The 20,757-nt window shown below is 46.9% G+C and overlaps 3 protein-coding genes across 3 annotated transcripts in view; all 3 read left to right on the forward strand.

Moving 5' to 3' along the window:
• The window catches only part of LOC135805255 (cilia- and flagella-associated protein 43-like), a 33,678-nt gene extending 29,500 nt beyond the window's left edge, over nucleotides 1-4,178 (forward strand). Inside the window, exons 33-37 of the mRNA XM_065319269.1 lie at nucleotides 142-215; nucleotides 1,093-1,183; nucleotides 2,024-2,104; nucleotides 2,343-2,496; nucleotides 3,384-4,178. Coding sequence (XP_065175341.1) covers nucleotides 142-215; nucleotides 1,093-1,183; nucleotides 2,024-2,104; nucleotides 2,343-2,496; nucleotides 3,384-3,565 — 582 coding nt within the window. The 3' untranslated portion in view covers nucleotides 3,566-4,178. The remainder of the gene's footprint in view (nucleotides 1-141; nucleotides 216-1,092; nucleotides 1,184-2,023; nucleotides 2,105-2,342; nucleotides 2,497-3,383) is intronic.
• A 2,741-nt stretch (nucleotides 4,179-6,919) lies between these two features.
• LOC135805256 (uncharacterized) lies at nucleotides 6,920-8,694 on the forward strand. Its single transcript, XM_065319270.1, has 3 exons — nucleotides 6,920-7,112; nucleotides 7,491-7,641; nucleotides 8,066-8,694. Exons 1-3 carry the CDS (start codon nucleotides 6,983-6,985, stop codon nucleotides 8,295-8,297), a joined length of 513 nt encoding a protein of 170 aa, XP_065175342.1. The 5' UTR covers nucleotides 6,920-6,982; the 3' UTR covers nucleotides 8,298-8,694.
• Nucleotides 8,695-11,977: 3,283 nt separating this feature from the next.
• On the forward strand, nucleotides 11,978-13,803 carry LOC135805257 (uncharacterized). The gene is made up of 3 exons (XM_065319271.1): nucleotides 11,978-12,179; nucleotides 12,686-12,836; nucleotides 13,291-13,803. Exons 1-3 carry the CDS (start codon nucleotides 12,044-12,046, stop codon nucleotides 13,511-13,513), a joined length of 510 nt encoding a protein of 169 aa, XP_065175343.1. The 5' UTR covers nucleotides 11,978-12,043; the 3' UTR covers nucleotides 13,514-13,803.
• Nucleotides 13,804-20,757: the final 6,954 nt, after the last annotated feature.

Here is a 20,757-nt window from a genome sequence, read left to right on the forward strand (position 1 = left end):
GCACGCTGGCCGTGCATCCAGTCTGGACTAACTCATCAACACCTTGGCTCTGTGTATACTGCACTCATCAATACCTTGGCTCTGTGTATACTGCACGCATCAACACCTTGACTCTGTGTATACTGCACTGTATGCTTGCAGGCTCTAGGAACGGCAAAGGTGTCCACTATGTTGAGTGGCATTGAAGGCAAGAAAGGCATCTATGTACTGGAATGGTATGTCACCACTTGTGCTTACACTGCACTAGTCTATAGCTACTCTTACTCATTAGAATCATGGCGTCTTCTGCAGAGTGTTCAGTACCCAGCGCCGGAAGTGTGTCCTAATATACCGGTACTTCATTTTTTTTTAAGTAGAAGGCAGATATACTAGTTTTCGTTACTCTGTATTTCTTGATACTAGCCAATCAACCGAGTTGTCTGATGATTGGCCGGTTTCATGAAACAGAGACGGTGAACACCATACCTACATGTACGCGTACATCTGATCCACCTTCCACAATGTACCTTGTGTAGTTACTCATGAACACATGGATACAATACATCATGCATTCATGTGAATATATGATGGCTGTATACTGTAACCGAAAAGTTCTACGACCAAAAAGTTAAACGTTTTTGTAATTTTTTTGGCATGATAACGTGCAGCAAGGTTAACGATGGCTACCTGGCCACCCATCTGTATGCGCATCTTTACACAGACATCACAAACCGGGTTCGCGAGAACGTTTCTTCAAATAACGAAAAAATTGGTCGTTAAAACGTTAGACTTTCCGGTTTTACAGTACTGTGTGTTTGCACAATCTTCACTCGGCTTCTCTTTACTCTTCTCTTTACTTACTTCACAATCTTCACTCTTCTCTTTACTCTTCTCTTCACTTACTTCACAATCTTCACTCTTCTCTTCACTTACTTCTGTCAGCTACCCCCACAACCATAAGTAGAGCTGCAGTGGTGTCTTCAACTTCAAGCTACCCCCACAGTCAGATTCCTCTGCATGCCCAGCACCATGTTTTCTGAATGGCCGAATGGTAGTTGAGGCTAGTGATTGATTGTGACTACTAGTACACTTTTTTGTGATGTGCCGTAACAGGGAACACCGGAAGATGAGAATGCAGATCGAAGATGCGGATCGTAAGATACAGATCGTCAATGGCCTACGGGTTACGAAAGAACTACAAAAGGTAGGAGTCCTTGTGAGAAAAGCTAGAATTCGTTTTTCGTAGTTGGCCAGCACCACGGTAACGGGTGAGATGTAAGTACAGAAAGTTAGAGGCATAATTACAGTAGAACGCCGATTATTCAGACGTCAACTTTCTGGGCGATCGATTAATCGCCTGGTCGGTCTGGATCGTAGCAGCTTTTTCGAGGTTTTTGCTGATTTCCCCACTCGGAGCACCGTTCAAGCGATTCACAAGATGTATTGCAACAGGTTCCGTTGGAGTCAACATGTATAACGATAGTGTCATTTTAGGAGCTGAAGTGTGCCTAGGTTCCTGTTGTACTCTTTGGCAGTACAACAGGGACTAGGCGAATGATGAAAACATGCGGGAATGTGCATGGTTTAGATAGATGTGTGACTGCTCCCTTTTCCGAACAATCTTCTCATCCTAACCCTCTGGAGATATCCCGCACCCTGAGGGGTGCGGATAATCGGGAATCTACTATTATAGCGATGACTTGAGAGGTGTGTGGGGGGGGGGGGGGGGAGCGGAGATGTTGTATATTCCAGTTTTTAAAGAGCCTGCCAACTGGAGACTTGTAAAAAATGCGGGGTGGCTTACAACTTGCTTGTTTCTTGCTCATGCGTATTATTATGTACATGGTCATTTAGTCGAGACTGTTATCTCTGAGGCGACCATTGCATGGTGAATAGCAGAATATGCATGAGTGGTGTGCCTGTGTATGTGCAAGGGCTCCCTTTCGGCCGCTAGTAAGCAGCCAGATAACCGTGACTGACTGAATGGTTTTGTTCTTGTTCCGGTGGTGTGTGTGTGTGTGTACTCTCTGCTCTCCGCTCTTAGCACTTTCTTGCTGACAATGTCTTGGTCGGCCAACACGACAATATTGAGCGGATGGAAGGTGCCCTGGGCCGAACTGGCGAGGTAAGACAGTGCCAGCGTATCAACTTTCAAGTCATAGTAAAAGTGTTTTTTCTAGCACTATCGATGGCCTATGGCATGGTGCCAGAGACAATTTCCGTATACAACCAACTATACACACAAACTGCTGAACAACCCCATTTAGTGCAATACCAAGGAAATACTTTGTCCATTCACAATGCCTGTGTTGTTGTTGTTGTTATTGTTGTTGTTACACATGGCTGTTTGCTGCCTGGTCCAGCTCCACAAACATCACCTGGGTCGCTTGAAGAAGGTCCTCTGGAATATCAAGCAGAAGACGGCGAGTCGCCAGCAGGAGAACTCCGAGATGGATGAAGAGGTCAACAAGCGCTTCAGTTCGGTGATGGACCGCGTGCACCTTGAGGCTACATTTGGTAAGGCTTGCTGGCGTGGTAGTTGATTTTTGATTGCAGACAAGTACTTCCAGAGTATAATCATACTGTTTTTCAAATACCGAGTGCAGTGCTGAAGGATAATTTTGTTCACCGCTTAGAATTGTAGATACGGATGCTGCTGCACACATGCTAACTTTGTGTCTGGAGTCCATACAAGCCAGTGCTGTATGGTGTCTGCAGCAGTGCAGTGTGTGCAGCACTGAGTGACGTCAGACACACGTAACATAGTCAAATACCCCTACCGCCAGCGCAGTGCACGTCTGTACGCACCAGAGCTACAGGTGCATGTATGTGTGCTCCCGGCCTGAACTCCATATGCACACAGCATGGGAACCTGGCCCAGTGGCGTAACTGCGCTTGATTGCGGCCGATTTCCTCCGTGCTGCAGGATGTCTCTGCACCACCTTATTAGAGACTGGACCCTTTTAGATCTGCACCATGTAAAATTGTGAATGTGTATAGGCAGTCACACGGTACGAACGTGGAGCAAGGAAAGGCCTACGTATAGCAGGGATTGGGTGTGAGTGACTTAGTGTACACTGGTGAGGACATTTGGCAGAGAAAAAACATGCGGTTTGAAGCTCTGGAAAATAATTTGTGTACAGTTGAACATCGATTATCCGCACATCGACTATCCGACCATTCGATTTTCCGTAACAGTTTTTTTGGGCGCACGTGCCGTAGGGTACGCACTGTGCATGTAGTGAGCCATTCAAAAAATACGAAAATTTTGAAAAGTAAAAAAGTCGTACATGTACATGTACATGTTTCTTATCCGGAACATTTGCCTTATCTGAACACCGCCTGACAGTTGTCTGCCCAGAGGTGATCGGATAATCGATGTTCAACTGTACTTGTTATTGCAGACTCTGATGACAAGACCAGGAACCGTCAGCAAGCACAGAGAATGAACGACGTAGTCAAGCGCTCGCGGGCAGTGACAATGGCCAAGCAGCAAGCGGAGGAGATTGCTGCACTGCGCGCCGACTTGGACACGTGGAGAATGAAGATGTTCCCGGCCCTTCCAGGCAGGCCAGCAAGGTCATAATGTGAGCTTCTCGTGCAGTGGTACCTTGTGGAACTGTTGGCGAAACAAATAGCCAGACTGGAGCTGCAGCTGTACAACGCCACTGTCGTGATAGCGTCCTGTGCCCTTGACTTTCATGCATGATGAGTTGTTCATGAAACCAATATGCTATAACAAGTAGATATCATAGAGTATGACTGCCACTACGTTAGCAGAACCCAGCCGCCAGGGTCTCAGCTTCCAGGGTCTCATCTGCCAGGGTCTCTTGAACAAGAACACATCATTGTTATTATAGGGATGTGCACTGCTCATTCGTATGGATGCCATTGTTGGTGCTCTGTTCTCCATGGGATGTCACGGTTACTTTGCCTCTGCTGCTGCTGCTAAGAGGTATTAAATGAAACGCAATATAGTTTAAAAATCATTTGTTCATTAATTATAGGTATTTGTGTACGCAAGCAGCTTTGCAGTATGTGTATATGAGGAGAGTGTCCGTGCAAGTATGATCACTCCACAGTTCTTGTTACACATGACTGGGTATGCTATGGCCCTCTTGAAAAGTTATCATTTCTCCTTGCTTTAGACCAGTCTCTCATTATGGCATGTTTTGCTGAAGAATGGTGAGAAAACTGAGGACTATTAAAGGAACACTTGTGTTGTGTTACAATAGGCTCGTAGCATAGTTGTGGCCCCGTGGCACTGAGCTGGGAGATGCTGTGATAACTGCCCAGGGGCTCGGTGATCATGGCGATGACTCATGAGTACTACAGCCAGGTGGACTGAATGGAACCATCTCATATTCTCCCTCTCTGAGAGAGTTTGGAGAAAGTTAGCCGCCGTGTGGCCACTGATGCACGCATAACCCAATGGGCCATAATGTTATGCCGTGCACGGCGTGTCCTCCACGATGTGCACGGCTTGTCCTCCACGATGTGCAGTCATACAAGTAGTTACAACTGTATCCACACATCTCCTCGTAGCCACGTAGCCAAGACAAGAGAATGTGGAGAGTTTGATCTAAATAAACTTAATTCACGCCTCCCCACTGTTGGCCCTCATGTTTTAATGATGGTACATCGTAGATCTACCGGGGAGATATCCTCCCTCCTGATCGTACATACATCATCATCGCGTGCAAGCTAGGCGTGCAGTGGAAGCGTGTTTGTAGATTCATTCTCATTGTTGTAGACCTACCATGAAAAAGCCTTGTTGAGTTTGTAGCTCCCTCAGGCGGTTTCCAAGTCTTACTTAGATAACAGATGGTCAGTCGACGTCAACGCAATGCGCGCATGCACACTGTTTTCTATCACTGCTCAGACCTTTATCTCTCCTCCTCCTGCTTCATCATGTGCGGGCGTAGGGCGATGCTAGTAGTAGGCAGAAACTGTCTTGCAGCAGACGCCGTGGCCAGCCTGTTTACGGAACCGATGTGCACGTGTGTGACCACAGACACAGGTCAGCTGAGTGCCTTATGCCTTGCCACCACCTGTCACGATTCGCCCGCTAGCATAATGATTGTGTACTTTGACTTTGTACATCATTACATCATTACATGGCTTGCATGGCTTGCCACAAGGGGGACTTTTTCTGCAGTCGTCGAATAGAATGCAGGATGCTTGTTGCTGACGATTGCATGAGCGAGGACCGCATGGATTTCCTTACGCAACAGACCGGTGATGTGGTGCCAATAGCTGCTGTGTTCCGGCACAAACATCCGGAATGCGAGCCCATCAACAGTATTTTAAATTATCGTTTCGCCCGGGACCGGGACCGGGTAGGTCCGAAGCTGTGGCAGTGTGCGCCTGATACAGTGAAGTTGTTGTTTTTAACGGCGAGTGAAGTTCAGTGAATCGCATGGCTACACTAAAGCAACTACTGCTGTATGACTATACAATCATGTACATGCTCTCCCAGACCTGACGAGAAATCATAGAAAACAGCTGAGCAATGAGTTCCAGGGGCGTATCTTGGACACAAGTCAGAATGTCATGTGCGCAACGAACAACGAACACACTACACCTACAAAGCTTCTTTTCTTAGTTTTAAATAGGCTTTCTTTGTACTCTTGAGTCTTGTACTCATTCGCGAATCATGAAATTTCTGTGAGTACGAGATCCCCTCGACAGGCCTAGACTAGGCTAGAGCCTCTGGCCCGTCTGCGTACTGTAATCTTTGAAATACAATAAAATAATACAAAATACTAGTAAGTCATGACTTGTATTGTAGTCGTGATTCATACCTGTATGACGCTGTGCACCGCGCAGTTTCCCGCCATATGCGCCAACCATGTACCAATGCTCTCACTTTTAGTCGTTGATGAATGACAGACCGTCATGCACGCGCAGCATCGGCGCCCAGTCGGTGATAATCACGCGATGGGCTCAGCGGCTGGGCGGCCTTCGCGCTTCTCCCAAACAAGTAAGGACGGTAAGGTAGAAATTCCCCTGGCGTGTGGTATGCGGCATGGCGCAATGCCCATTGGCATTACTCGTGCAGTCGTGGGTATGAATCTACGACCTACATGTACATCAAGGTAGTGTCGAATTCACTCTTTACTCACTTCAGACTCAGTAGTTTAGTGTAGGGGATATCCCTAGCCAGACTTGACCATGGCTACAGTGTAGTATAATGTCTACTAAGTACTATGAACACGACGATAGTGAACGGACGACTCACAATGGTCACATGCACCTATCCGCTCCTGAAAGGGTTTAGGGGAGAGTGTTGGACTTGACATATGCCATAAGACTCAGCTGATCACGGGTGTCAAAGGTCTTGGACCATCCCATATTCATAGGTGACATGTGCTAGCCACAAGCCAGTACTCTGCAACCTAACACTGCACACAGTCAGTGTTCGCCGAGTACACAATACACGCACAACGTAGCCTTCCATGTAACCTTGCTTATCTCGCATACCGAGGTGCATGACTTGTTCATCATCATCCCCATTTCTGCACACAGTCCGGTGTTTATCGCAACGATATGTGCGCTGTGTTTGATAACACAAGCCTTATCCTTGGTGCATACTCGTACTCCTGACCGATCACCTGAGGGCATATGGCGAGTACAAGGGACGATATCCACTTGTCAACGTGCGGTCAGTGCAGGGCAAAGTACGAGTCTCCGGTTATTCGGCCTAGCTAAGCCTAGGTATAGTCGTGAGGTGGCAGTGTGTACCACTGTACCGGTCAATTCCCCTACAACCCCTGCCATACGGTCATAATTCGTGGGCCGGACAAGCTAAGTCTAGGAGATGTTACTGCGGGGTCTGCATTGCCCAGGGATCCGACATTGTAGCAACACACCTGCTCGCCAGGCTCCCAGGCTGCGAGCTGGGCTGATGCACGAAGAATAAAAGCGGCTGCGCAGCCAGGAGGCTCGTCATTACTACGTTGATCAAAACCGGGACTTGGCTCGAGAGCAGGTGCTGGTCAAGATGAAGGTCCTTGCAGTTCTAGCGCTGTTCGTGGTCGCCGCGGCGGCCATGGTCAACTTTGACCTTGATGTTAACGACTTCGTCAACGGTTTTGCGGATGAGATGCAAGCCATGGAGGAACTGACTTGTGGTGAGTTGAATGTGTAGTACATGTTGGAACATGTCCGATACAGACAGTCAGTGGTAGTGAAGAACGCTCAGTTATAAGAACGATAGGGACGAACATTGTTAGTGCTTACGTTTGGTGTTTTTTGTTGCACCGCCAACTGTCTTGCCATCTTCTTAGATTTCTGTTGGGTTTCAGTTCCCGTTATGGCAACACAGGATTGTGTCTTTCTTCAGATTTGATAAAAACTAATTTGTATTGCGATATTGTGTCATATGTAAGCACAATTTTCCTTTGCCTGTACATGAGGCTTTTCACATGTTATAAGAACGATAGAGGTTCGTCCGGACGCAACTTACTTCATGATCGTTTCCATTCTATCTTGTTACTTGTACAATGTAGATTGCAAGTACGGCTGCAAACCCAAGATTGTGACTCACCCACCTACGCCAAAGAAGAAGGCCTCAGTCATCCAGCCAGTTGTAGGAAACCGAGGAAATGTGGCGCTCATCGTCGACTATGGTACCTGCTCGCCAACGCACGAGGGATACACGTAAGTTTAGACACATAATTATCTCGATTATAGTACCTGAACTGTAGGCTGTAGGAAAGGAATGAGATGACATCATCAGCTCCACTTTCCACTGGCCTCAGATCATGCCGTCCGTTAGCTCGTATTCCGCTTCCTTACCTTGGTTGTCACGGGCCAAATGCAGAATGCAGAGCAGAGGGGTAGAGTGTGCAGTACATGTAGTGCTAGTGCTAGCAACTATGTAACTAATGTTGAACGGTATACAGTGTGTCACTGTGTGTGTACGTGTGCATGCGTGTGCGAGGGGGAGGGGGGGGGGGGGGTGGCACTGGGGGTGGGTGGTAATAATCGATGCTACTTTCCCATCGACATCGAATTAAAATCACAAGCATGACTAGCAATCTTTGTCTGACTGCTGCTTACTGTATGTATTATGTTAATGCAGATGGTTCATTGACTGGGGAGATGGCACCACCAACCACAGCTACTACAAGGATCTGCTCCAAGTCCAAGTCCTGCATCAATACGACGACTGCGGCAAATTCTGCATCAAGACCAGATACTGCTCATACTACAAGCGCGTAGCAGAGAACGCTACTACACTCACTACCCGTGGCAACTGCGACTACTATCAGCGAAAGATCGACGTCACCTTTGACCCACCGGCTGGCTTGTAATGTGTCGGATGCACACGCTTGACTTTAACCAAGTCTTGACTATTCTTTTGTGATTCTATTGTCGACCATTGCTCAATACTCCTGATGGCACAGTGTACATTTCCACCTCTGCCTCAATCCGACCTGTATTGTGTATTGTCCGTGCTCGCTGAGTCACGAGTCCTATCCTCCCTGACATATTAGTACTCTAGCTACCTTCTCACAGTGCAATCACAAACTACATGTACAACACTCAACTAACGTCTCTTTGCTGCACGAGCTGTTGTGCACTTGCAGTGTCTTTTGACTTGAAGTTCAACTGTCACTTTTCACAGCTGCCCATCATTGGCCTTTCATTGCACACGTGATGCCTGGTATTGTTGTTCCGAGTATTTATACCGCACTCTGTGTTGCTTTACATCGTGAGATAGGATGTCATGTGGAAGCTGTGCATCGGGAAAGGGGGCTACAGCACTCTGATGTCGCCACCCTTCTCTCAGTCTGAATGCCATTATGCTGCTGATGATGATGGTTGGCGTGCATGCTGGTGATTGCAACGCAGTGCATACACTGGGTACACTGGGTACACTGGGTACACTGGGTACACACAGCAGCCGCACAGAGGAGGTTTACAGAGTTGTCCGTCGAAACTCCGAGTTTCGTGCACAATACAATCATAAAGGGAAGGGGAGGGTTTTAAACCGGGTACGAGGATATCGGACTAATCTTTGACACCGGCACACAAATACACACACACACACGAGTACACGCACACACATACACACAAGCGCGCGCATACACACACACACACACACACACACACACACACACATGAGCACACACATGCCCGTGCGTACATATGAGGAGACCATGCTTTCCACTGAGGATGGAAGAACGTCGGGGTTCAACGCAAGGTTACTAGTATGTATGATGTAGTACTTCGAAGTACTCTTGCGCAATTCCTCCATTGTTGCATGCTAGCAGTGTAGTAGAGATTAGTATCGCTCTGCGGTTGCAACTTGGTGTAGCTTTCGACAATTTTAATATTTCGTTCCCCGTGCGCAGGTTTTGCAGGGTCAGCGAAACGCCAACGGCTGGCTGAATTCAGACGAACGAGTCCTGTGCATGTAAAAGATCCTTGTATCATGTGCTGCAGTGCATTGACATAAGGACAGGCCGAATTTTGGTGTTGAGCAACCATTCATGACCTTTCTTACATACACTGGGATGAGCAGTTCTTGCGAGGCGGATATTGACCTGGATGAATAACCAAGTAGGAATGAGAATTCCTCGCATTCATCTGCCATGCACTCACATGTCAGCACTCACCTGATAGCGAGCAAGGTTGTTACACAATAATGGCCTGCTGATTTGCTCCGTATTCTACCACCGATGCATTGCGACGGTCTGCTTGCCAAACCAAACGATGGGCATTGCCACATGTGTCGGCCTACGTCTGTAGGGCCTTCCCTATCAAAGTATTAAATTCTACTACATGTACATGGACTACCACTATAATCACCGCTTTACTCAACCAACTACAACTAACTTGCAGCTTATAAATTTATCTTTGGCTGCGTGTTGAGCGTCTGTGTGTGTATACATGTACATGTATGTCCATGAGTACGTGCGTGTGATCTTGTTCTTGGTCCGAGCTATTCAGTGGGCCACAGGCAGCTTTGCCACGAAATACGGACATAAGGAGACATGAAGATGACTAACCTCTGCTTGATCTTTGCCCCAAGCAAAGAGTCGCTTAGTGATAAACGAATCAAAGCAGGCTCTCTAGGGAAGTTGAACTCGATAAGGTTACCAGGTTACCGTGAAGTCTTTCATTACCGCGTAGCCATCCTGGAGAAAACCCCTTTTGCTTTTTCATGATTACGTCAACTATTACTTTCGAAAGGGGGAAAAGGGAAAGACCGGCGAAGACCATGTGCCCATCATCATTGCCATTGCATTGCCACTACTAGTACTAGAACTAGAAGTCATGTCTTATTCATGTCCCGTTTCCCCGACACATGCCCAAAACTGCTGGCACGTGTATCTCAGCTGGCCTGTCATGATTGCGAATGCCCGAGATTGCTATCATAAGATCGGGAGCCATGAAACGCACTAGTACAAGTTCTACATGTTTTAAGTCCTATAATGTTATGTACATCCGTGTAGTACATTTGCCTTGGATTTCTGGACTGATCGGATAATGACAGTTGACTACTGGCATGCACATCTCCAGTACTGGCAGTAGTGGGGACGGACTACAGAGTCGTGTAGCTACAGGCACCATGAATCGGTTGTAACTAATTACTGGTGGAGACAGATGGTCTCGACAGCAGGTCCTGGGACAATGGCGATGTTTAACTAAGTTCTTCACGTGATCTGAATCCAGACTGTCAGCAGTTCAGCCCATGCCATGGGCATGGCCCACGAGTACGAGTTGCAGCAGGTCATTTATGCGATTCCTGCTACACGACTGTATTGTTTTGTCGATGTTGTTGTTTGGTTGGTTGGTGAATGCTTTGCTTGCTAACTTCTACACCACAATGCCTGCTGTTAATGGTGTCGTACAGACCAAGACCTTGCCAACTACTACTACTACTAGTACATGTAGCTGGTTCTGCTGGTAGTTTTGCTTCTACTTGAACATGACAGTCATGTTCAAGTAGAGGACTCTAATCTCTATGGTGAAGTGAAATAAAGGTAACCTAACATAACATAACTTTGTAGGTGCCGTATGCCATACCTGAACAGTGGTGTATTGATGTACGGAGAGAGAGAGAGAAAGAGGCAGGGCGATGAATCACTAGATCGGCACGGGTCACAGGTACACCGTAAACTGTTTAGTGCCAACAATTTTGGAGCGTCCTCTGACAGTAGGCGGCTTGCTGGTCGATATTAGTGACTTGACATAGCTGTCGACTGAATAAACTACTCAGTGAATGACGTCATATCAGCTGAGGATGACCAGCAGCATTCGATAGAAAAATCCCATCCACTGATCCAGATCGGATATGGACCATGGCATGGGCTCCACTCTCAGTCCCATGTCAATGATCATGCATGCTGCTGACAGTGACACTTGCACTTGATGCACCGTCTCATGCATAAATTTATGTTCTTTGGACGCATCTGCAGCTCTGTCAGATAGTAGCTTTGTCGCCAGGTCGACATCCTTTTGGAGTCGCAAAGGATTATGCAACATGCTATCTCGTAAGACAATATTCGGTTCCACCGCAGCGACAGCGGATTGACAGGTGTGATTCACATGTCAACCATGTGCGGCGAGCAAGGGCAAAGGACTCTTCAGGAACGCAGGGAGCTTCCCGCGGGTACCTGTACCGCTCCCCCTGTCTGCGTCCTCTGCGTCAGAATTATTGTTTACGCCTGCGGTCCGTGTGTCCAGGAATGAGACTTGAGTGACAGAGTTCTCTGTACTCTGCTGTGTGTGTGTGTGTGTGTGTGTGTGTGTGTGTGTGTGTGTGTGTGTGTGTGTGTGTATGGTCCAATGGTGCGTGTGTGTGTGTGTGTGTGTGTGTGCACGCGCGCAGTATACATGTATACTAAGATAGATGTAATCAGAATTCATGCCGTACCTGTACCTTACTGATGACCTAATCGCTCGGTACATCGAATTACAGGTTGCGGTGATCGCAGCACTGGGAGATTACGTATAAAAGAAGCCTTCGTGACCAAACATTCTTCAGTTCAAGATCGTCGAAGAGAAGGTTCAACTTGCTATTGGTTCGAAGATACCAACACGCAACAAGATGAAGGTTCTTGCCCTTCTCGCTCTCCTCGTGGCCACTGCTGCGGCGGCCGGCATGGACGCCAAGTCGCTGGACGTCAGTGGTTTCCTGAACGACATGGCCGAAGACATCAACACCATGGATGAGTCGTCGTGTGGTGAGTTAGAGCTCAGTTAGGCCCTAATTTATCCGGCCATACATGTACATGTGTTGAGAAGCCGTGACAAGTAGAGTTTTGCTTGTTCCCGGCAGGTCACCACCATACCTGTACCTGGCTTCTAGTGCTTCTAGTGCTTCTAGTGCTTCTAGTGCTTCCACCATACATGTATGCTGTGCAATGTTAGTTCAGTGTTTCGCTCCTGCAGTGTTGTGTTGCTCTGTGACCAAGTGCGCATTACCTTGACGCGGCTAGGCTGCTGGTCGTGCCATTGTACTCTATCGTCATCTCAAAAGTTTCAAGTATTAGTTCCAGAAGCGCTGACAACGTGTTGTTGTTGTTGTTGTTGTTGTTGTTGTTGTTGTTGTTGTTGTTGTTGTTGTTGTTGTTGTTGTTGTTGTTTGAATTCTTTATTCTCACGATGGCACCATCGCCAATAAGAGCTTGTTGTTGTTGTTGTTGTTGTTGTTGTTGTTGTTGTTGTTGTTGTTGTTGTTGTTCATCAGGATGTGGTCACGGCTGCAGACCCACAATCATCAGGTATCCAATGGCCGAGAAGAACAAGTCCTCTGTCATTCAGCCCGTCGTCGGAAACCGTGGCAACGTTGCTCTCATCGTCTACTGGGGAACCTGTTCACCGACACACAAGGGATACACGTAAGCAGACAAGCATGCACACTTACATGTACATACACTGTCACGTGACCACTCTAGGCCACGAACCTGCTTTGGACCGACAAAGCTGATAAGTGCAATATGCCACTCATGACTTTAGCACCCTTTCATCAGCATACTAGTATCGAATGTCTCCTACCCATGTCTACTAGTATACTATCGTCTGTCGTGTGCAAAGAGGCGAGTTGAAGGCGTTACAGTGAATAATCTCATCTGCAGGACCAGCACCTGGGGATTGAACGCCGTCTAGTATTCTGTCAGGTGTTGGAAGCACTCAATTACATCCATGCTGCCAACGATACCCAATGGTGTACATGTAGAGATACTAGTAATCATATTCGTTTGTCGAAAAATGCAAAAGGCTTCCCACAAAGCGTATTACATGTACCGTACATTGGTTTTATTCTCTTTTTGCCAATATGTTGTGCTTTTTCAGATGGTACATTGACTGGGGAGATGGCAAGAGCTCCAAGGGTTATTACGATGACCTTCTTCAGGTGCAGTCTCTCCACCAGTACGATGACTGCGGCTACTTTCGAGTCACTGCCAGATACTGCTCCAGCTACAAGAGCGCCGGAACGGAGACAAACACGCGCGGAAACTGCGACTACTACACACGAGTGATTGACGTCACGTTCGACCCTCCAGCAGGCATTTAAACAAGCCTTGTGCATTACTTGTACATGTACTTGACCTTCTGATTAAGTGATAAATTAATTATTTTTCAATGCCAACACACAAATTCAGTCTGTACTAGTACATTGGATAGCTATAAACCCCTTTCCCCCAAATCCTTCAGAGTATTGAGTGCGGTCTAGATTGGACGCCTATCTAGCAGGTATACCTGCCTGAGAGACTGTTTGCTTATACCATTTATTCATCAACAACACAACACAACAATACTTACTAAAAAGAAGGCGTGCTTTCGTCTGCACCGCTCTAAACGCAACGTATGCTGTGTGTTATGTGGATAACGAGTCCGATTAATGACCATGTTATGTACCGTAGATGTGGTGGACATACATGTACCTGCATGCATGGGAAAGGGACTATACATGTACAGGTATGTGAGGAGCTAGGACTGGAGCAGCTCCTCTAAAAGAGACTGTGATACTGGAGCGGCTTCGTCTGCAGGATGAAACCTATCCCAAAGCGTGAAAGTTAGAACCCTTCTCGCTGTGCATGTGACCAAGCCAGTTCCCATCATCCCATGGTTGCTAGGCCTTGACGGATTATGCTAGCATAATTTTTCGCATAATTCCTACCAAAATCGAATAAAATGGCAATAAATAAGATAAATTGTGCACTCATAACAACAGCAAAAATGAAGAAAGTCAAGTTCCATAACGTTTTCTTGTGACTGTCATCAGTGGAACGCCGTCACATAAAAATGTAATAACTAAAACACACACTTATATACATGTAGCTAATATGGTTTCAGGTAGAAATACAGCAGCTAACAAGTACAAAAAGCGAAGTTTGCACCTTTGTAATGTGTGAATATAGTGTATGTGAGAAAGGTAGTGGCAGATGAATGTGATACTGTGTGAATGAATGTAATGGTGCGTGTGTATTATTTGAAGAGTGTGAGTGATACAACGTTTTCTTTCTGTTTACATAGCACAGGGTCACGAGTACGAATATACACAGCTTCCAACACCTGCAGTTGCTTGAAGAAACGTGCGCAACGAATAACACTAAACCAGGAATCGTCAAACACCTTACGACATTCTGGACTGGACACCAAATGCTTGTACACTGCAGACTTCCTCTTGTCAACATCAAACTCCTCCTCATCTGGTTCCCCCCTCGGAAACCGGACCACGGCAAGGGAGGCCGCCGGACGGTCGCTCCTCAACAAACCATGTTGCTGCAACGGTAAGAGCGGAAGGGGAACAACTTGAAAACAGAACAGAACCGAGGAGAAGCAAGAGACTAGCAGAGGCACGACTGAGACAAGTGGAGAACACAAGGCAAGGAGACGCAGGAGGAAGCACAGGCACGGCACAGAACGAATCAAGGAGAGGGAAGCGGTGTCGCGAGGAGATGGAGACTGATGACGACGAATACGAGTGCGATGGGATGGACGGCGGCATTGGAATGGAGGTGGAGGATGAGAGTAGTGATGAGGAGGAGTTTGATGTTGACAAGAGGAAGTCTGCAGTGTACAAGCATTTGGTGTCCAGTCCAGAATGTCGTAAGGTGTTTGACGATTCCTGGTTTAGTGTTATTCGTTGCGCACGTTTCTTCAAGCAACTGCAGGTGTTGGAAGCTGTGTATATTCGTACTCGTGACCCTGTGCTATGTAAACAGAAAGAAAACGTTGTATCACTCACACTCTTCAAATAATACACACGCACCATTACATTCATTCACACAGTATCACATTCATCTGCCACTACCTTTCTCACATACACTATATTCACACATTACAAAGGTGCAAACTTCGCTTTTTGTACTTGTTAGCTGCTGTATTTCTACCTGAAACCATATTAGCTACATGTATATACATGTAAGTGTGTGTTTTAGTTATTACATTTTTATGTGACGGCGTTCCACTGATGACAGTCACAAGAAAACGTTATGGAACTTGACTTTCTTCATTTTTGCTGTTGTTATGAGTGCACAATTTATCTTATTTATTGCCATTTTACGACTATTGTCTCCTCGTCGATTGTTTAAAATCGAATAATCGCATAATTCGAGGCAAATTGCATACGAATCGCATAAGATTGGAATAATCCGCCTGTTCGCATCAAATTCCATACAGTTGTACAAGTACAAGTACAAGTAGATGCACTAGGAAGTTGTAGGTTTACGACTCCCTTGATAACATGTCCAGTCCACTACAATCAGTGATGGTCGTAGCTAGCTAGGTCGAGGACCGGTCGGACGGTGTGTTGACGTCATGACCCCGTTGAACTTTTGCTGCTTCAGTACAACGTCCTCTACAAAAATTCCCCTGTTATTTTGCACAGAACCATTATGCATTAGCAGCATATGTGAGCATAATGCGGCATAATATGATAACTTTTAGCATAAAAATAGCATAATTCTCCAATTTTTTCAGCAATGCGAAAAGCATAATTTCACGAAAATATTAGCATAATCCGTCAAGGCCTAATGGTTGCGGTTGTTTGCCAGTTCGAGTACTTTTAAACGTGCAAACGCCAAACGTACATGTACATGTAGAAGTTAGCCTAGGCCTAGGGACGAAAAAGAGAAGGAAACGAAGAGGGGAAACGAAGAGAAAACAACACAGGGGGTAAATAGGGCCGAGTAAATGAACAATAGGTGGAGAAAAAGGAGAAAAGGAAAGAAGAGAAATACTGAGATAATAAAGGGACTTCCCTATTCAAAATTTAATAATAATAATGAACACAGGGACACTAACGAAAACAGTGTAAGTGTCTCAACTTGTGACACTTTCCTTCTGTCTACAGAAGTCTGGCTTTAATTTATGGATATAGATAGGCTCAAGCACAGTTTTAACTGTGAGGCAAAGTCACACTTATGTAGACAGAAGGAAAGTGTCATGAAGACCAGCCAAAGAACAAAGAACGGCCAAAGGATGGAAATGGTGGAAAGACTGGCCGTGGAACAGAAGTAACGGATGACGCTGATGTTGACTACGATGAGAACAGCGAGGAAAGTGATGACGAAGAGCGAGAGGAAGATAGCGTGGATGACGAGAATGTGGGAGAAACAGGCGGCGGAGCGAAGCCAAGAAGAAGAATCAGCAATCAGCAGTGCGTCTGCATCTGATGGCTAATGAGAAATGCCACCAATCCTAGACGCACTGCTGATTGTTGATTCTTCTTCTTGGCTTCCCACCGCCGCCTGTTTCTCCCACATTCTCGTCATCCACGCTATCTTACTCTTGCTCTTCGTCCGTTCTTTGTTCTGTGGCTGGTCTTCAGGCAACTCAGTCGCACAACCATAATTTGCCTTCGATCCCCTAGGCCTCTTTGCTTCTGGTGGTGGCAACTCCTAAGTCATACGTGTCACTCACTATCCGTGTCAGACTGACATGTAGATGTAGATAGTTGTCTCTCACTACTTTCCTACTCACTTTCAAGAAAGTGAGCTAGTTTTGGTTGAGTTACGGCCTGTTGAAGTTTCACAGATGAGGAGTGCATGGAATTCCAAGACTAGAGTCCATAAACAAGAGTATGCAACTGTGATCTCTCTTCTATGGGCCAGATGCGCGGCGCGCTGCCTTCATTACATCATTTTCTGCAGTCCGCACTCTGCGGAAAATCAAACGCCACACGTCTTTGTGCTCCGCCCATACAACACAGCAACAACGACAGAGCGGCTTTTTTTTCTTTTTCTTTCTTTCTTAATTTTTTTGGACAACACATTAACATCTTTCACTGCGATACAACCAATGCCCCGACAAAGCAATTACTAGTACACTATCCCAAACAAACAACCAGCCAGATCGATGCAGAAGGCATCTGCGTCTGCGACACACCCCTGCCCCTTGCTGCTGCTGAGAGCCTATTCAGGCTGACAGCCCAGCCTACCAAATTGACATTGCGGAAAGCAACAAAAACCCAAAAACAAAGCAAACAAAAAACAACCCCAAAACACGCACGAGAAAGAAAGAACACGATATTCCAGAGTTCTCCACTGGCTGTGGGTGGGTGAGAAGACGGACGCGGAAATCCTGAGTTCACGTGACCGAACTGATGTGGGTGGGTGGGAGGGTTCTGGACATTAGGCATTGGCTGATAATGCTCGAAAATGTGGCAGATTCTGCTCGAAAAGCAGTGAAATTGGCAGAACCACACAAACCTTATGGCGGGCAATTCCTCGAATTCTGCTCCATTTCTTTATCCACATACCAAAACATGCATGAAACTTACCAGAAAAAGTACCGAATTCTGCCAATTAATTTTTCTGCCGGCATTATCCGCAAAGGCCTAGTTCTGGTCCTATCAGAGAAGTAGGCCACTGCGAAGTGACGACCACGTTGGGCTGTGTCTGCTTTGCGCAGACTCGCACTGAACCACCATGATTTTCATGGCTACACACAAAGACACGTGCTTCCCAACTTTGGAAACTTTGGTGCCATTGGAAAGCGTAACGTCGTTGTGCTCCGCCCATACAACACAGCAACAACGACAGAGTTGCATAGCCAGTGGCTGGCAATGGCGACAGAGAGGATAGTCATTGCATCCCTTTCGTGATTAATTTTGTAACAAGGCTTCTTAGGACTCCTCAATAATATCCTTGCATAGACTCCAAATGTCGCCAGCCGCCGTGTCGTTGCACTAATCGCACGGGTAGCCCTGGGTTCCGCAGAGCAGACGACACGCCACCAGACCGCAAACTATGCAGACCAAACTCTTGACGGCCACTCTTAGGCTGCGTAACACCCGACTCGTGACTAGGCATTGGCGGATAATGCTCGAAAAAAAAGTGGCAGATTCTGCTCGAGAAGCAGTGAAATTGGCAGAACCATACAAACCTTATGGCGGGCAATTCCTCGAATTCTGCTCCATTTCTTTATCCCCATACCAAACATGCATGAAACTTACCAGAAAGAGTACCCAATTTTTCTGCCGGCATTATCCGCAAAGGCCTACTCGTGACACATCCGGAGCCCGGTCCCGGGCTCTGAAGTATGTAAGGTTGCCACGGATGACTTGAACACCACCCACAGCATGCACTTTGCCAAACAACGGGAGTCCTGGTAGATGGTGTGCTCGAGAAAGAACTCTCTCCATCCAGGTCACTGCGCACACAGACGTATCCTCTATACGACTGATAGGCGCTATGTGCCTTTCACGGAATTGATCATTCTTGCGGCTTTCTATGAACACTGAGATGTGCTGTGTGGAGATATTGATGCTTCTCTGTCCACCCTGCACTCACTCGTTGCGCACACATCCGCACACTCACTCATACGTGTACACCACTATTGAACACGTGAACATTGCCAGTGGGGGCCACCACAGCACAAAGACAAAAGAGTTTTTGCCGCCGCCATCCTCTCGTCCTGTCTCCCCCTCTTCATCTGCGTACTCTCCTTGCTCCTCTTGCCCTTCTTGCTGTTTCTCCTCTTGCTACTTCTACTCCTGCCACTTCTCCTGCTCCTGCTCCTCTCTGACTCACTCTCATTGTTACTCCTATCCTCTCTTTTCCTCTTACGACTCTTGGACTTCTCCAACTTACTTCCTCTCCAACGTCTCCAATCTCACAGCCATCTCTCTCATCCTCCTACATGTACTCTCCTCATCATACCCTTCACTCTCACTCAGTGTCTGCTCCAGCGCCGGGTGAGCCGGGTAATCCACCCGGTTGGGCGGCGCTTGCACCCGGTTGAAAAGATAGTACCGGGTCACTTGTGACCCGGTTGGTACTTTACACTTTCGAACTTTGAAAGGACTGACTACATGGCTTGTATGTGTCAGATACTTCTTCTTCTTTCGTAATTTTCTAATTCCTGTCCTCTCTTTTTTCTAAATGTGGCTTAGCCATTCGCCTTTATATCATTGGGCGTAGTTCCCGTATATTGTCTGAATTAAAATAAACCAACCAACCAGTTAAAGCATGGGACTCGGCTGGTGAGACAGCGCCAGGTACATGTGTACCCGGCTCCAACCCGGTTGAAATGGTTGCGCCAGGTACACGTGTACCTGGCTGTCCTACAATCCTAGAGCAGACACTGCACTACCACTACAACTCGGCGAAACACTTCTCGACCTCGACATTCTTTTCACAAACCAAAACAACTTTCAACTAAATGTCACAACTCTCACTGAACTCTCCGCACAAAGACAAAAGAGGCCGACCCTGCATTCGTCACCTCCTTTTATCCCACACCGTGCTCCCTCTTACCCGTTCCGGGTGGACAGAAGGCACTACTTCTCTGCTAATTCTTATACTGTGACGTCAACCACAGAGAAGTGACATCATCTGGCTGTAATCTGACCATATCGTCTCAGCGCAGGAATCCTCGGAATCCTAGTAGGATGAGCGTCATCATTTGCAAGTGGACCAATGACTGCTCAGACTGACTGAAACACTGGATCAGCTTCCTGATGTCCTGCAGTGTAAATGGCTTCTTCTTCTGAGCACGTCGTGCTAGTAATAGACGATGGCAGTCTTGCAGCGTCTGCCGGACTAACTCTGAGCAACAAAGCGAGTCGATGCATGCCTTATGATGAGCCCAGTTGATTGCTGAATACAGTATGCTGCATCCACTGGTGCGCTGGACTCCGCTGGACTCCGCTGTCAAAACTAACTCCACCAGATATAACGCAACGTGTTATTGCTGGCAGCGCCTGTACTTGCACCACTTGCGGAACCTGTCGAAGGACCCACTAAAAGGCACTAGTACTAGTACATGTACTAGTACTAATACTTCTCGACTGGCCACCAAATACAATTTCACAGCTCTACATCTCATCGTATCACATCTCTTCATACGTCACCTCCTACATCTCATCGTATCACATCTCTTCATACCGCACCTCCCCCTATACTTGTACCTAATCAGCCTAGCCTAGCACCCTCACCTCATCCTATCCCGTCACCCGGCCCCTTCTATGCTAACCACCCCGGTGGGATGACTGTATACGTGTATGTCTACTGCCCCGTCCATCCGCGGAGCTGTCGCACGCCACCACACCGACAGACAAAAAGCACACGGTAAACCCTATCAGGCTTATACCGGCTGACCCTTACAACCTAGCATACTAGTATGTAGAATTGCAATGAGAGCTTGATTAATTATTAATGGCAATTATCATGCTAGAGAACAAGGCAGAAATAAATAATAAAAAACTGGCTGGCTTCAAAACATCGCACCGCTTGTATGTCCACGCAACTAAGAAAACGTGTTGAAAAGCGTAACTTTCCCTCTGGTTTGAAATGAACTTTCGTACGGAAC

Source organism: Sycon ciliatum, chromosome 1, assembly GCF_964019385.1.
Source record: "Sycon ciliatum chromosome 1, ocSycCili1.1, whole genome shotgun sequence".
Taxonomy (NCBI): Eukaryota; Metazoa; Porifera; class Calcarea; order Leucosolenida; family Sycettidae; genus Sycon; species Sycon ciliatum.

Coding starts and splice junctions, on each gene's coding strand:
- LOC135805256 (XM_065319270.1), top strand. CDS start 6,983: ATGAAGGTCCTTGCAGTTCTAGCGCTGTTCGTGGTCGCCGCGGCGGCC. Junction 7,113..7,490: donor CATGGAGGAACTGACTTGTG/GTGAGTTGAATG, acceptor TGTACAATGTAG/ATTGCAAGTACGGCTGCAAA. Junction 7,642..8,065: donor CCAACGCACGAGGGATACAC/GTAAGTTTAGAC, acceptor ATGTTAATGCAG/ATGGTTCATTGACTGGGGAG.
- LOC135805257 (XM_065319271.1), top strand. CDS start 12,044: ATGAAGGTTCTTGCCCTTCTCGCTCTCCTCGTGGCCACTGCTGCGGCG. Junction 12,180..12,685: donor CATGGATGAGTCGTCGTGTG/GTGAGTTAGAGC, acceptor GTTGTTCATCAG/GATGTGGTCACGGCTGCAGA. Junction 12,837..13,290: donor CCGACACACAAGGGATACAC/GTAAGCAGACAA, acceptor GTGCTTTTTCAG/ATGGTACATTGACTGGGGAG.